The sequence below is a fragment of the Lissotriton helveticus genome, chromosome 9, assembly GCF_964261635.1.
Source record: "Lissotriton helveticus chromosome 9, aLisHel1.1, whole genome shotgun sequence".
Classification (NCBI taxonomy): domain Eukaryota; kingdom Metazoa; phylum Chordata; class Amphibia; order Caudata; family Salamandridae; genus Lissotriton; species Lissotriton helveticus.
Genome location: NC_136070.1, coordinates 1,096,651,877 through 1,096,668,915, shown reverse-complemented (window position 1 = coordinate 1,096,668,915; position 17,039 = coordinate 1,096,651,877). Strand labels below are relative to the sequence as shown.

The 17,039-nt window shown below is 40.9% G+C and overlaps 1 protein-coding gene across 5 annotated transcripts in view; it reads left to right on the top strand.

Moving 5' to 3' along the window:
- FAM3D (FAM3 metabolism regulating signaling molecule D) overlaps positions 1-17,039 on the top strand; it is a 417,220-nt gene that overhangs the window by 288,758 nt on the left and 111,423 nt on the right. For all 5 annotated transcript variants that reach the window (XM_078661511.1, XM_078661513.1, XM_078661509.1 and 2 more), the window contains one exon: positions 16,183-16,306. In XM_078661511.1, the coding sequence (XP_078517637.1) occupies positions 16,183-16,306 (124 nt within the window). The remainder of the gene's footprint in view (positions 1-16,182; positions 16,307-17,039) is intronic.

The following is a 17,039-nucleotide window of genomic DNA, read 5'->3' as shown; positions in this document are numbered from 1 at the left end:
ATGTGTCTTGTTCTATAGGAGTTGCGTGGGAACACCCACAGCAACACCTATGGAACGCCCCTTCAACGCAAAGGTCTGTGTATGAAGGGGTGGTATTTACAAGGAGAGGAAAAAAATGCAGGGTTGCTTTTCCTCTCCTTGTAAATATGAAGGAGTGCCTGGCGTCATCACTACGTTACAAAAAGTGACATACTGGTGGCACAGTGTGCTTGTAAATCTGCCCCATATGTGCTTTGGTATTGACAGACTGATACAATAAGAACATAGTGCTGGATGGGTGATTGAAGAATTGCATGAGACTGACAGGAGGTATTGTATGCTGCATGGGTATTACTTCCGTATTTAATGGAGTGCAACAATAGTATATATCTGCTTAGAGATTTGTAGGGATTACGCACAGAATATTTTATGTGTACTTGTGTTGGTGCCTAGGTCATTTTATAAGAACAACACTAGTAACTGGAATGAGGACAGTGCTGCAAACAGAGTGAACACTTAATTTATAAGTGCTTACGTATTGGTGGAGTGATAGGATAAGTAGATAGTGGTAGATAAGTGATTAAAGAAGTGCATGGGACAGACAGGACGATTCCTACACTGCACAAGTACTGACCGGGTATTTAGAAGAGTGTATAAATAGTATGTAGCTAGTTAGATGTCTGATTGGATAGTGTACAAAATATTATAGCTGTACTCGTGTTAGTAGCTAGGCCATTCCTTAAGTTCATGACTAGTAACTAGAATAATTACAGTATTACAAACAGAGTGTACAGTCAATTTATAAGTGCTTAGGTGGAGTAATAGGATAAGTAAATAGTGCTGGATAGGTGATTGGAGAAATGCAAGAGGACTCCTACACTGCATAGGTACTAACTGGGTATTTAGAAGAGCATATCAATAGTTTGTAGCTGGTTAGAGGTGTGCATGCATAGTGTACAAAATATTGTACCTGCAATTGTGTTAGTGACTACGCCATTCCTTAAGTATACGGCTAATAACTGGAGTAAATTCAGTGCTGCAAAGAGAGTGCATGCTAAATTTATTAGTGCTTAGGTATTGGCAGAGTGATAGGATACGTAGATAGTGCTGGCTGGCTGAATGGAGAAGTGCATGAGACAGACTGCATAGGTACTAACTGAGCATTTAAAAGACTGTATCAATGCTATGTAGCTGATTAGCGGTCTGCATGCATAGTGCACAGAATATTGTAGCTGTACTAGTTTTACTGGCTAGGCCATTCCTTAGGTACATGACTAGTAACTAGAATAATTTCAGTGCTGCAAGGAGAGTACATGATGAATTTATAAGTGCTTAGGTATTGCGGAGTGATAGGATACGTAGATAGTGCTGGATGGGTGATTGGAGAAGTGCATGGGACAGACAGGAGGATTCCTAGGTTGCATGGGTAGTACTTTACTAAGTAGCTGGTTAGAGGTGTATATATATAGTGCACAGCTGAATGTAGTTGTGCGTTGACTTAATCTTACCTTGACAGTAGTACATATAAGAGAATGCTAAACATTTCTTTCAGTTATTATAAGTGCTAAGGGATTGGTGGAGTAATAGGATAAGTAGCTAGTGCTGGATGGGTGATTGGAGAAATGCATGGGACAGACAGGAGGATTCCTACTCTGCATTGATACTAACTGGATATTTAGAAGAGCGTATCATCAGTATGTAGATGGTTAAAGGTCTGCATGCATAGTGTACAAAATATTGTACCTGCACTTGTATTAGTGGCTGGGTCATTCTTTAAGTATATGACTAATAACTGGAGTAGTTTCAGTGCTGCAAAGAGAGTGCATGCTCAATTTATATGTGCTTAGGTATTGGTGAAGTGATAGAATATATAGATAGTGCTGGATGGATGAATAGAGAACTGTATGGGACAGACAGAAGGAATCCTAGACTGAATAGATACTAACTGAGTATTTAAAAGACTGTATCAATGCTGTGTAGCTGAATAGAGGTCTGCATGCATAGTGCACAGAATATTGCAGCTGTACTAGTTTTTCTGGCTAGGCCATTCCTTAGGTACATGACTAGTAACTAGAATACTTTCAGTGCTTCAAAGAGAGTACATGTTGAATTTATTAGTGCTTAGGAATTGGCGGAGTGATAGGATACGTAGATAGTGCTGGATGGGTGAGTGGAGAAATACATGGCACAGACAGAAGGATTCCAACACTGCATAGGTATTAACTGGGTATTTAGAAGAGTGTATTAATAGCATGTAGCTTGTTAGAGATCTGCCTGCATAGTGTACAGAACATTGTACCTGTCCTTGGGTTAGTGGCTAGGTCATTCCTTACGTATATGACTAATAACTGGAGTAATTTCAATGCTGCAAAGAGAGTGCATGCTAAATTTATAAGTGCTTAGGTATTGGTAGAGTGATAGAATACATACATAGTGCTGGATGGGTGAATGGACACGTGCATGGGACAGGCAGAGGAATTCCTAGAGTTCATAGGTTCTAATTGAGTATTTAAAAGACTGTATCAATGCTATTTAGCTGATTAGAGGTCTGCATGCATAGTGCACAGAATATTGCAGCTGTACTAATATTGGAGTGTCTATGGTTTTTTCGAGAATGGTAGTGTGTATTTTAGGGAGTAAGGAGGTGCATCAGATGATCACATGGATGATGTCATCAGGATGTTATCAGTGATGTCACTGACCATGTCATGAGTGATGTAATATGTGACGTCATCAGCAGTGCATTGCAGGGGCGCGAGTTATAGTTAGCACAACTAACTATAACGGACGAATTTCTCTTGTTTTGTACGAATGAAATGTCCAACTAACTATGACGTCCATGAAACCTGTTTTTATTTCAGTGAATTTCTGAGGTTTTATAAATGCTAATTTCTAACTATAATATTCCTGAAACTTGTGGTTTTTCCTGTGAATTTTATATATATGTATTTAATCTCCTCTCACTCTTACAAAGAAGGAATCAGCACTCAGGTTGTAGTTTGGAAGTATTTAATCTGCAAAGGACGTGATCCACGCATTTCGGCTCGTCCGCAACTTGGTAACGATACACAACATCAATGTAGCATCCTTATTTAAATGTACAAATGCCTCCAGTTGCCAGCATTAACAAAGGACTACATATTACTTTAATCCAAAAAGCTGGCGGCTATATTTGCCTGGTCACGATGTGAAAATTCAGGAATTGATACAATAAAGAAAAGAAAACAAGTGTTAATATGCACACAATGTAATTTCAGCATATCTTGCCCCGTGACCGCCATACCTGTATGTTCGTCAACATGACTTAATCATAATAAACATACTTAGGATTGCAAACATCAACATAAACAATGGACTACACATAACTTTAAAGTGAAAGGCTAGCGGCCATATTAATCTGGGCACAATACGTATTATAATGGTTCTTACACGAAAGAAAATAAAAAAAGGGGTGTTAATATACACACACTATCCCTAAATAAAGTTCTAGCGATTATAGTTCCTGTCCATTGACAGCTCATTTGAGTGATGTCATGAGTGATGTAACTGACCATGTCATGAATGATGTAATGTCTGAGGTCATTAGCAGTACATTGCGGGGGCGTAAGTTATAGTTAGCTCAGGTAACTATAACTGCTGAATTTCACTGGTTGTGTATGAGTGAAATCTGAGTCTAACTATACCGTCCCTGTAATCTTTGTTTTTTTCAGCAAATTTCTAGTTTTTTTAACGTTGATTTAAATCACAATGGATGGTGGGGGATTGGAAGCAGGGCCTGGCATTGGGCTGCCCCCACCCAAGCTTGCTGCTCCTGCCTTCCCTCCTCCTAGCCATCCATTGTCCAAGTCCATGTCCTTGTTCCCTTATTACAGCCCTTTGTGGCTGTTGTTCTGCCACTGGCCTTCCCACCTTCTGAACAGTTAGCTTGCTGCCCCATCTACCTCCTACCTATCCTCTGTTGTCTGAATCCATGGACTAGCCTCCTCTCTCCTGCCATGCATGGTCTGATGTGCTACCACTACCCTCCATTTAGCATGATGAACCAGTCCACTCCTCCTGCCCTCCATTGCCCAATCATATGCCCCATTATTGGCCTCCTGCTAAGCCTCTGTGCTTAACTTGCTGCCCCTATTCTCCTTCCCCCTGCCCTCCGATGTCTGTGTGCATGCCCCTGCTCCATCCTTTATGCTTACCATGTTCCATGGACCTGCCACTCCTATCTACTCTGAGTATTCTGTTGAGCTGCCATTCCCCTCCTACCTGCCAAGCATTGTCAGATGACTGTAACCTGTCCCTGCCACCCCCACCCTGCCAGTCCACATTCCATGCCCCTATCCCCATCCTCCTGTCCTCCATGGTCCATTGTACTGCCACACCCTTCTGCCCTCCCTGGTCTGTTGTGCTGCAAGTGCTCCTCATGCCTGCCCCGCGTGTCCTGTTGTGAGGCCCCTTCCCCGGAACTCTTGTCTGTGCCCAGGTCCTGACCCTCCCTTCTATCCTCCATGGTCTTTTGTGCATACCCCTGAACCCTCCTTCTTGCCTATCATAGCCATTGTGCTGCCACTAACCCTCCTGCTTGCCATGCATGGTCTTCTGTGCTGTTACAGCCCCTCCCACCTTCCCTGTGTGGTCAGCTAGCTGCCCCTGACCCCCTCCCACCTTCCCTCCATGGTCTGTGTGTATGCCATTATATTCTCACTGTTGCTCTCCATGGTGTGTCTTGCTTCTAGTGCCCATCCTGCTTGATCTCCATGGTCATCTTGCTACTCCTGCCCTGCCCCCTTTCCCCCAGCCCTCTGTTTCCATGTGCAGATCCCCATTCCCTCCCTCCTGGCTTGTCTGTTCCATTTGTAATGCCCCTGATCCATCCCTCCTGCCCTTTATGGTCCATTATGCTGCAGCTTTCTCTCCTGTCTGTCCATTATGGTCTGCTAGCTACCATTGCCTCTTTCCCCTCTGTTCTCTGTTGTTCATGTGCATGGTCCTGTCCCCTCCCTATTGCTTGCTATGGATTGTTGTGCTGCACTCCCGTCCCGCATGCCCTGTGTGATGTATTGTGCTGCTGCAAACCTTGATGCCTGCCCTGTAGGGTCAGTTTGGTGCACCTCTCCATGTCCCTCCTGTCCTCTGTTATCCAAGTCCATGTCCCTACGCCAATTCCTCCTGCCTTCCATGATCCAATGTACCATACTTGCTAACATTTTGAACTTGGTAAGAGGGAGATTTTGAAAAAAACTGGGGTATTGATTTTCCCCTTTGACTTACATTGAAAAATAGGAGATTGTAGACAGGAGACAGATCAAATAAAGCCCATTTGGGCTTAAAAACATTGGACGTTTCCTGGCTGAATCGGGTCTGTTGGCATGTATGGTTGAACTACCACTGACTCTTCCTTCTGCCCACAATGGTCTATTATATTGCCACAGCCTCTCTGGCCAGTCCTGTATTGTTGTTTTGTTGCCCCTGCCCCCTTTCCTCTGCCATCCATAGTCTGTTGTGCTGCCACTGCCCTTCCTGCCTGCCCAGTGTGGCCAAATTGTTGCCTCTGCACCCTCCTACCTGCCTTCACCATGAATGAGGTGGAAACAGCAATGCATCAAGCTCAAGAAGATATAATGGACTTAGCAAACTTGGAAGAACAACTAAATGTTGAACAGAAATAAATATATCTGTAAGTGAGACAACAGATTGACCATGGATTTCTTCATGAAAAGAAAGAATGCACATGCACATCATTTCAACCTATCCGAATGTATGTGAGTGGACAACTTGGAACAAGAAAATGTTTCTTAATTAAAGTAATCACCAGTTTTCTACAGAAAACAACTGAGTCACATTTCTCTTGTGTTGTAACTGCTCCAACTCGATTGGCAGCACACAACATTAAAGGAATTACATTACATTGTTTACTTATGCTACCTGTGGAGCATGAAAACAAATTGGAATATCACAAGCTATCTGGAGAAGCTTGTTGTGAAGTTTCAAGAGTGCTAAAAAAATGAAACTTCTGATTATTGATGAGGTAAGCCTGGTCTCAAACTTAATGCTTGCTTTTGTGCATTTAAGAATGCAGCAAATTCTTAAAACAGAGTACGATGTCTTATGTGGAGGAAAACATGTCATAGTTTTTGGAGATCTACTGCAACTTACTCCAGTAAAAGGACTGCCAGTATTTAAAACACTTGCGCATGAAGACACCAGAAAGTCTTTGGGTAGCGTTAGAAACGTTAACATTTGGTCACATGAATACAAAGAACTCATTACAAATATGCGACAGGCAAATGATGTTGATTATAGAACTATTCTTAAAGATATAAGAATTGGAGTACTGACAGAACATGGCAAACAAGCTTTGCAGAGTCGATTACTTTCCAATTTGTTTCCAAATGAAAATATAGTTCCTGAGAAAATATATTTGAAAATTGCAGAAAATAAATCTATAATCTGCTTAATGCCAATGAACAATTTTTGAAGCTGGAAAATGAATAAATAATAAAAATGGAAGCTATTAATAAAATAGAGCATGAAGGAATCACTATTATTTTGACAGAAAAATTGAAAACAAAATTGGATTCTTTAGAAAAATCAATATCTAAAACTATTGGATTAGAAATGAATCTATATGCTTGTATAAACTGTTAGGTCATTTTAAGGAGTAATTTGGATGTAGAAAAAGGTTTAGTTAATGGGTCAATGGGCAAAGTTGTGGATTTTGTTAATTATCAGAATAAAGATGGAATTGAGTTTTTAAAAATTAAATTTGATCAGATTGAAGAAGTAAAACAAATTGGTCGTTGTTCAGTTCGTTTTGTGCTTGTTAAAGATTTATATGTCCGTAGAAAACAGTTTCCGATTTCTCTGGCATATGCAGTGACTATTCATAAATCTCAAGGTTTAAGTGTAGACAGTGCTTTGGTGAACATTAGAAGTACTGTGTTTAAAGAGGGTATGGCATATGTTGCTTTGTCCCGAGTCAGAACTTTATCTGGTTTGTTTTTGATTGATTTTTTTATAACACAAAGGTTACTGCAGATTCAAACTGTGTAAAAGAGTATAATAGGTTAAGAAGAGTGTATCCTGCCAATTTAGGTCAATTTCCTGTATTTGAAAAGCATGTGGTAGGTCAGAAATTAAATTTATAAAAAAACAACTGAAAAATGTGTAGCGTTTTTTATTTCTATTACTGAGAAGGTAAGTATTAAAATGCACAATGGCCTGTGTTTGCACACAGGTGAAGAAATGGGGGATGGATGGAGCAGATATGTGTAGACAGATGCTCAGTGGGTGTTTTAAGTTACAGGATAAAGTTAACATGAGTACTTAGTGTCCCTGGGTGCCAACTAACCCACCAGATATGTCCAGGAAAGTGCCAGACAGTTGCATTGCAAAGAAGTATAAAATGTGACATTGCTTCAGAGCACCTCTCTGCAACGCAGCTGTATGGTGTTCAATAGAGAGACATGGTGGACTTTCAAGATTAAAAGACACTAAATATCCAAACTTAAAACACGTCACAGAGTGTGTTTGCACATGTCACATCAGGCTCCATCCCTTCCCTTCACAACTCTATAAACATGTTGTATCACTTTGCCAAAACATAAGTACTTAGAACTTTATCTTGTTCTCTCTTTGCAGTACTTAAATTACTCTAATTGTTAGTCATATAGTTAAGGATTGACCTATCCATTAACCCTAGTACAAGTTAATTTCTTTATATACTATGCAAGCAGATCTGCAAGAAGCTACAAAGTATTAATACAGTCTTCAAAACACCCAGTTTATACCTATGTAGTTTTGGAACCTCTCTGTCATAGGATAACGTGTGATAAAAAAAAAAAAGATTTGATTGGTTCATAATACTTCCCATTGTACTTAAAGAAGGACCGCAATTAGTTCAATCATTCTTCTTTGAGCATTTTTGGAGACATAACTCTGTGCTTACCTCATGTCACTCTAATGCAATTTTTTATTCAATTAACTAGTAATATGTTCTTATTGTAACAGTCTGCTAATACCTAAGCACTTATGGGGCAACTTTAGATGCATCTTGTGTCAACATTATGTCACTTTTTGTAACATAGTTATTGCGTAAGACACTCTTTCATATTTACAAACACAGGAAAAGGTATTCAGTGTACCTTTTCTTCTCCATGTAAATACATCCTCATCATACACACCACTTTGCTTTGGAAGGGCGTTCTATAGGTGTTGATGCACGTGTTGGCACAGAACACTTATAGAACAAGACACATGTCCAGATTTATCATAAATCATAAATCTGGACACGTGTGTAAATGCTGCACCATCCTCCAATTGCTGTAGCAAGGCACAACAAGGAGAATTGTTTTCATTTCTCCTCATTTTTTCTCTTTCAATATATGCTACAATGCACAGCTTACATTGAAGGAGAAAAATGCCTTCACTGATTGTTTTTGTGCAGGAAGGTGTGACTTTTTGTACAAAAACAAACTCCAGATGACACAGATATCCTTGCACCATGGTGCAAGGGTGCCTGTGTCACCACATGGCTGCAGTTTAAGCAGCGGTGCAGAGGGAAGCATAGACTTGCAAGATATTTATGTACATATGTTGCATCCCTGTGCTTCGGAGGTACCACAGCACACTGCAGCTAAAGAGCTTACAGTTTCATGCTGCAGCACTTCCTTATAGTTCTGCACATATACATTCACCAAACATAACTTAACATAATATAACAAAACATTTGTAAAGCGCGTAACATACCCGTGAGGGTCTCAAGGCACAAATGCATTATTTCAGTCAATTATGCACTACACATCTGTTCATCTAAACTTTCACACACTATCATATAAATATAGCTCTTTTTTTTTAACCAAAGTAGTTAGTTCTGAAAAAAACTTTTTTTTTTGTTTTTATATATTTTTGGAGGTTTTTTTCCGAACAATTTTTTGTTTTTTTTTTGTTTTTTTTTTAAAAGGAAAAAATAGACAACTGGAGGAACAAAACAATTCACTTCAGGGGAAAAAAAACCTCTAGCACCGATGGTTCTCCTGTGCTCTGCAAATTAAGTCCTCAGACTGCTCCCGGTAACAGAGCAATCTGTTACACTCAATACAGTGTATTTTGAGGTTTCCAAATTGGGGACGTATGTCCAGATTTTGAGAAGACGAACCAGTAGCAGAGGTGCTTGTCACTGCATCTGGAGAGTTTTGAGCCAGTCTTCTGCATTCCTCCTTTGCCAAGTTCACAGGATGCTGTGTCTTTAGGTGTTTCAACATACTTGCGGTCCCGCAAGAGTATTTTTCCATGGGGTCACCTCTTGACAGGACACTTTTGCAGATCTTGCACGTGACCTTGGCAGCGTTCACTTTCTTTGGACCTTCTGGTATTGAAAAAAACTTCACACCACTGAGGTGTACCTCTCAGGACGTGGAGGTTCAGGAACAAATTTCTCATCTGAAGAGTGGTCAGAATCAGATGCTGGCTGCTGTTCTAAAGCCATTGAAAGTAATAACAGGTGTCCAATTTCCAAAAAAAGGTTCTTCTCAGTAGAGAGATGTTCCTCCCAAGAAGGTCTAAGAAGAATGATTGAAATGGGTGGGGTCCTTCAATAGTTAGAATAGGAAGTGTTATGAACCAATCAAATCTCTTTTTTGAGGTCACGTGGGGTCCGCGCACTGTGCGCACAGGCAGCATGCACCCAACGCGACTTCTCGAAATTGCATTTAAAAATAATATAGGTTTAATAAAAGTAAAAGAATATTACTTTTATGATTTGCTCAGATAATGTCTTGCATTAATATTTATATTTAATACATATATATATATATCTTTTCAGACATTAAAATTTTTTGCGGGAGTCGCGCACCTACCGTGTCGAACACGTATATGACATCACGCGAAAGCGCACGAGCGTCATGTAAAGTAATACATATATGTCGCGTATACGCCTCGAGTCGCGTACCGGTCGCATAGCGATCGCGCCCGAAAATACGTACCTATCGCACACCCTACGCGGATCCTACACAAGAATCCTAGAATTGCGGCAAGGTTCCGCGCAGTGATCGAAAAAGGTGCGCTTTGGGTGCGGGACTCCCCCAAAAAATTGAAAAAAAAAACCCAATAAATCTTGAGGAGCTTACCGTAAGCTTACCGTACGCGTACCTTCCCGAGCACGAGCTGAATGCTAAGAACCGAGGTACAAGAAAGCAGAAAAACAAATGTGCAGAACGCAAAAAGGGGGCAGGGTAGAAACACCCTGACCCCCTAGGCCTGCTCAGGGGGTCCCACAAGGACCCCCAAGGCCCCCAAAACAATATATTTTTTAAATCACGGGGTACGCGTAGGTACGCGTACCCCGCGTGAAAAAAAAAAACAGTCTGCTTTTTTTAAATTAGCCCCGGGGGACCAAATCCCGGGGGATCGCCCAATCGCCCCCCACACTGCCCCAGGGACCGCCACCCCCAGGGCAAAGTAATTATGATAGCGGGGGCACACGGCCCCCCCGCCACCCCCCCAGGGCTTTGTTTTTTTTAATTTAAAAAAAAACCTGTGTGGAGGGGGCTCAAGCCCCCCACATGCCCCGGGGACTGCCACCTCCCCGGGCCTCTAATATGTAAAATAGGGGGTCCATGATGGACCCCCTGCCCTGGGGATAACCATCCCCCGAGGCTTTGAACAGGTGGGAAGGGGGCCGTACGGCCCCCCTCCTGGAGCCCTTGATGGCCCTGGGGACCACCACCCCAGGGCCGGCTCCTGCAGTGTCCCGGGGTGCATACCCCCTGGACACTGCTGTTTGCTTCCCAAGCAGAAAAGCAATGCCAGCTCCCGCAGGATGCAGGGAGGCGGCAGGGACCTCATGAGTGATGTCACTGACCATGTCATGAGTGATGTAATATGTGACGTCATCAGCAGTGCATTACGAGCGCACGAGTTATAGTTAGCTGAACTAACTATAACGGGGGAATTTCAATGGTTATGTATGAGTGAAATGTCCAGCTAACTATAAAATGTGTGAAACCTATGGTTTTTTCAGTGAATTTATATATATATCTATATATCCAACAAAAGCGGTTTCATTCCCTCGGCATCAGGCGCTGCATACCCGGGTGCGTTGCCCTCGCGGTCGAACCGCACCGCATTACATGTCCACAAAACCTCCACGACGGAAGTAACAGGGCCGCACACCAGCAGGATTTATGTCACGATGAAGTTTATTTTCCAAGATTATTTACACAGCATGAAACAAAGCCCAAGCGTTCCGGTATCTCCTCATACCTTGTTCAAGGTGGAGGAGAAATGTGCCTTTACCTTTTTCTCCACTATCACTGAAAATCAAATACATAAATGGGTTCTGGCCTCTGGCTGTAGTTCAGGAGAAAAGGTGTTACCATCAGAATGGAGCTAGGTGGCTGTACTAAATGGAGAGTCAAGTTGTTTTGGAGTTACTGACTTTTGGGCTTGATGTTTGCTTCTTAATGGTAACCATGTCTTTAGCTTGGTGTGAGATTTCAGCATTCTTTTGTGGTCTGAGAAATGAATGTATTAGCTAGCGCACCAGATTTGGGTCTTGCAATAGGATTAGTACAGTTGCAAGGCTTTTACATTAGTGTAGTGAATCTAAAACATTGAATATGTGGCTTCTGAGAGCAGGGTTTAGCAGCCCAAGGATGTTATTGGCCAGCTTTTCCTTTACTTTTGAGATGCAGTAGTCTGCATGGACAATCTACCTATGCACATTTGCAAAATAGTGCCAGTAGTCTTTTGTTGTCTAAGAAGTTGACTTCTGATCAGTTAATGGTGCACAGAAACTGTCTGTGCTCTTGAATTGAGATGCCATTGAAAAAAATCTTATTTTGCTTCCTTAGTGTTTAATATTCAGGAATTTTCTTCAGGATATTTTTACATTTGCATTGAGTTATTATGTGCTTTTCAGAGCTATTTTAGTCCTGGACTGAAAATCACTGTACCTTTAATTTTATTCTAACTCCAGAGAAGTTTAGTGATAGGTGAAAATATTGAATATATGCGGCTGAGAGAAGAATGACAGTGCACTTAAATCCTCGATTTAAAACCCTGTCCTTTCAGACGCAAGTCAGTATTTTTCTTGCAATGGTTTTAGGCTTTTGGGTGCAGCATTTCTTGGACAAACAATGCACTCAGATGAAATAGTGTTTTCTTCATTCTTTGTATACTTCTCTGGTCAGTGTGAGTACCAGTCAGTTCATTATGAGTGCAGCAACCAAGCGGGTACGCATTTACAAGGGTATATGTGAGCAAGGGACCTGGTTGCTGGCTTGCCGTGTAGAAGCGAGATTCTTATCAATCTCACTGGTGCAGGGACATCCTCTTGTCAACGGGTTCAATAAATGAGGATTGACACTGGAGTGGGACAAAACACAAGTTTATTATATCTCATGAAATGGCTCCATCATACAGACACTACAAGTGCCTGAGAGGGAATGAACTACAATGGTTGAGGGTCTCCTTTTTATATAATTTGGATACCATAGGAGTTCACTAGAAAACCCCTTAGTCATGGTTACATCACATTTTACATAACCCTCTTATCGCATTTTTTACATAATGCTTACACAACCCCTTACACATGGCCTACATGCTGTACTGTAGAATCCTGATGAAACCCCTACCCACTTAATTTTTCTAGATAGGCAAGGGAGGTTACAGGCGTTGGTGGGCAAACTGATTAGACATCTGTGCACATAGGCCTTTCAGCAGGGCAGGGATGCTGACTCTGACACGCAAGCCTTATCAATACAACCAGCTTTCAGTGAATATGTAACTTTTTACTTCACCAGAGTCCCCACAGAAACACAAAATGGGGCTGGTATACAAAATGGCTGAGAGCAGAGGCTAATTTAACAAGGTACAATCTTTGTCCACTCAACAGCCTTGGCTGTTTTTATCATATCAGTAGGTCGTATACCTCTGGACTGAACTGTGGTTTTATCTGCGATTGCTTTGTCTTTGGGTTCACACACAATTTTGCTAATAGGGATACCGATTCTTTCACCTTTATACCACCATATAAAAAAATACAAAACATACTGATTATCTTGTTTCTAGCTGCATTACTTCTTAAAATGTACATATGGAAAGGCAACTGAAAGTATTTCACACAGATCTATCATGGGACAGCTTCCAAGTCTCCCACCACAGTAAGTCTTAAAAAAAAATCTTCACTGGGAACCCTTTAATTAGTTACCTCATATCTGCACAAGGTTTCTCCAAATTTCACAACATATGATTTGTTAAGCTCGACCAGGACCAACATCCCATGGTACCAGTCATTATTTACAGAAGTAAAATTATTCTTATTTATTTGTGTTCCAACTCATAATCTCAATTTTCTTTGGAATCTCATTCTGCCCAGAACATTTTCCAAAAATGAGGTCACATGGACAATGGTGCACAGCCTACCAACCTGCCAGATCAATAGAGGCCTTGGCTTCTCCTCCCCTAGTGAAAGACCACCCGCCATATTTTGAGATCCCAATGCCTTCTGTACATCTGCTGCTGCTGTGAATGCACAGAAGGAGGAGAAGATTTCAAAGTGAGCGCCATATTGTTATTGCCTGCTTGGCAAATGTTTTTGTTTTCTGTAAGCAAACCCCCACAAGTGTGGGGTTGTGTGTGTCTAAAAAACAAAAAATCTATATCTCTTATGCACATTGGGCCCTATTCAAAAAGGTAAGCTGAGACGAAAGTCTAACTTTACAACTTTCGCTATTCACAAAGGGCATTTACAAATAGTAAAGTTAGACTTTTGTCTCAGTTTACCTTAAGGTTTGGTCTCAATTAGATGTAAGACCAGATCTTAAGTTAAACTGAGACAAATGTCTAACTTTACTACTCGTAAATGCCATTTGTGAATACTGAAAGTCATAAAGTTAGACTTTTGTCTCAGTTTACCTTTGTGAATCTGGCCATGTGTGTTTTCTCACATACCGCCTTGGTTATTTGGATTTTTTCCCGAGTTTTCTTTTTGGTCTCGAACAGATAAAATGATAGTTAGAAAGACCACGCTAAATAGGATGTGACTTTTTGATGTGTACTAACAAATGGCCCAATGATGGATGTGCAGTCTGTCAAGGCTTTCCATCAATGAAACCAGATGATGCTCCTCTGCCTGTAAGCTAGCACGTTGCCAATCTATGAAAGATGAACCCTGAGAGTGGAGAGGGAGTTGAACCTACTCCATCAATATCTAAATGAGACCCCAAGGCTTGAAAACAGCCTCGTAGCAGTTGTGGACTTCACTAATAGTATTACTAGATCATCTGAAATAAAACCTTATGCAATGTTTTGTGGTAGATCAAAGTTAGGTGTTCTGCTCATTTCTGTACTAATTCACATCACTGTACATCTCCATACAGCTAATTCACATATTTGCAAACCTCATTGTAGTATACCACACCACTAATGCCTGTGCTGTGTGCCACAAGTCAGGCCAATCTTTAGAAATGGGACACATGCATCTAACATTAGCACCACACAGCATCAGTAGGAATACCATTAACCTTTAACACACTACAAAATTCAGTAATGCAAATAATCCCAAATTGTTCACCCATGTTAAAAGTGGCAGTGAAAATGCTACATACACTATTAGCATTGCATAGGCACACTAACAACAAGGTATCCTGCATCAGTATCAACATTCTCCATCGTACCTCATAGCTCCTCCAAATCTTGTTCTCTCGTCCTCTGTATTATGACACTGTTTCTCACAACATACCACAATAGCCTCTTCAGGAAAGTACTGTCCAACAATTTCACTTAGTGGACACCATAGTACACCCGTAGTATACATCACAAAATTACACAATTGTCTACATGCACACACTGACCTACCTTCTGTACCCATGTAACTCAGTGATGTGTAGTCGAGGTTCTGATGATGGCCTAGGGGTCCAGATGCCATTAACAGCACCCCTGATGGGACAAAACATAAAATACATATGAAGGAAGTACACACAATCTCCAGCAGCATATATAGATCCCCATCCCTAACCACTGCCATCCTTGCACATGCTTAATTTAGGGGAAGGGAGAGACGATCCACTCCTGAAGACTCTCCATTGTGATTAACCACACACACACCTTCACAATAATACCCGCATGCTGACCACTTGACAAGTAATAGATTATAATCTTGGTTCCAAATTAAGGGCACTAACTGTAGAAGACTACATTACCCAACTACTCAGCTGTGCTTAGAGACCAAGTTGGGCTTCAGAAAAATCCAAGTAACATACCGTAATAAATTCCTCTTTTTTTCAACTTTGCAATACAATGAAGCATTACAGAACCATTTATAAAAATAACAGAGTACAGGCAACAATATTGTGTCATTGTTACTACATCATTGGAATGGACCGTCTGTGTCATGGGATTTTTTCCCCACATGTTCTCAACTGTGGATCATGCAACCTTTTACCTTGAGAAGTATGATGGTCGAGACATACTTCACTACCCTGTCTTAAGAAAACACCATGTGTAGTCCTCCATCCTCTAAGAAATAATGTGGCAATTTAGTACATGGTGTATGATACATGTACATCATTGTATTTATGTTATAATAATGCTAAAACGGATTAACGGTTTTATGGTGCCTCTAGTTAAGCACTATTTTGTCACCCTCATCCTACAGCAATGAGGCCACTTCTTATTGGGACCAAGTGGTAGCTGCGTCCTGCTCCTGCCAGAAGCGGCGGCCTGTTAGTGTCTTACCCTAAATATGGTACTAGATAGCATTCTTATACAAAACCTTCTTATACAGAACCAATGTTAATAAGAGGCTGATTTTCAGAGCTACTAAGGACTGATATAGTTAAAAGTCACTAATTTGGTGACTCTTTCTCGCTCCCTGATTAGTCTCACCTCTTAATTCATTCTTTTCCTGTGTATCGACTTCAATCAATCAATGCTGTTGCTTACGCTGGGGTAGCATCTGATTCCTATCTCCTTAGACTCCTGAAATCCACATTTTACAGTAGATTGAGGATTGTAGCAACTGGGGAACACATGTAATATCAATAAAATGATTACTCGTCATTCTTTGATCTCACGGGGTCAGAAATGCACAAGACATATCCTACATCCTGGGAACCTTGGCTGCCACACAATCATAAAGCACCACTGTCATAATTCTAAACAAAACCTGAAAGATTAAGAAATGTTTTCTGTTTTCTTTCCATTTAGCTACAAAAGCACCTGCAACGAAATGTGGAATTGACAAGCAGTGCCCTGAAAATTACTACGCATTTAGAATAATAAGTGGAGCAGCTAATGTTGTTGGCCCTTCAATGTGCTTTGAGGACAAAATGTAAGTCTTGGGGAAAGAAAAGGTTTGCTGCTATAGTTGTGTTTCAGTTTAATTTTCTCTGCTACCCTTTTAACAATCTGTTCACTCTTGTTGTCACCAATTCACATAATGCGGTCAAATATTGAATGTTAAATGATGACTGATGCCTACTAAGATTCCACCTCCAAAGTATGCCTCAAATAATCTCCATTCTGGTTGAATTCCATAATCTCTCCGTTATCAATGTGCTACCAATTATGAATGAATGCACTTTTATATTTACTTCCCAGCAATAGTTTACAAAACTTTACTGTCTAATCGGCTGATATCTCCAACATGCTTTGAAACCATAGGTTGTTCTTTCCACAACTGGTGTCCACTGATTCCACTTCTTCCAAGTCGTGTATTCTCCCAATTCTATGTCTGCAGGTTCCTACCTCCTCCTTCTTCCTTCTTTTACTTCCTTACTCATTTTCCATGTTGTGGCATTTTCATGCTATGATCCCTTATCTTTGCCTCTTTCTTCTGTCAACTAGGATGTATGTTATAAAAGGCAATATTTGGAGTCCTTGGTTGAAGTATATATTGTTCACTTCAAGTAAACCTATTTTTAGCTTTTTTTGTAATAGGCCTACTTATAATGTAAGGAAGCTTCTTTGAATCAGCTCTAGATAGCCCCTCATAATATTTCAACTATATAGCCTTTGAGGTGTTCAGGGGTTTGGCCTCTTAAGAACTTATGAGCTTAAAATAC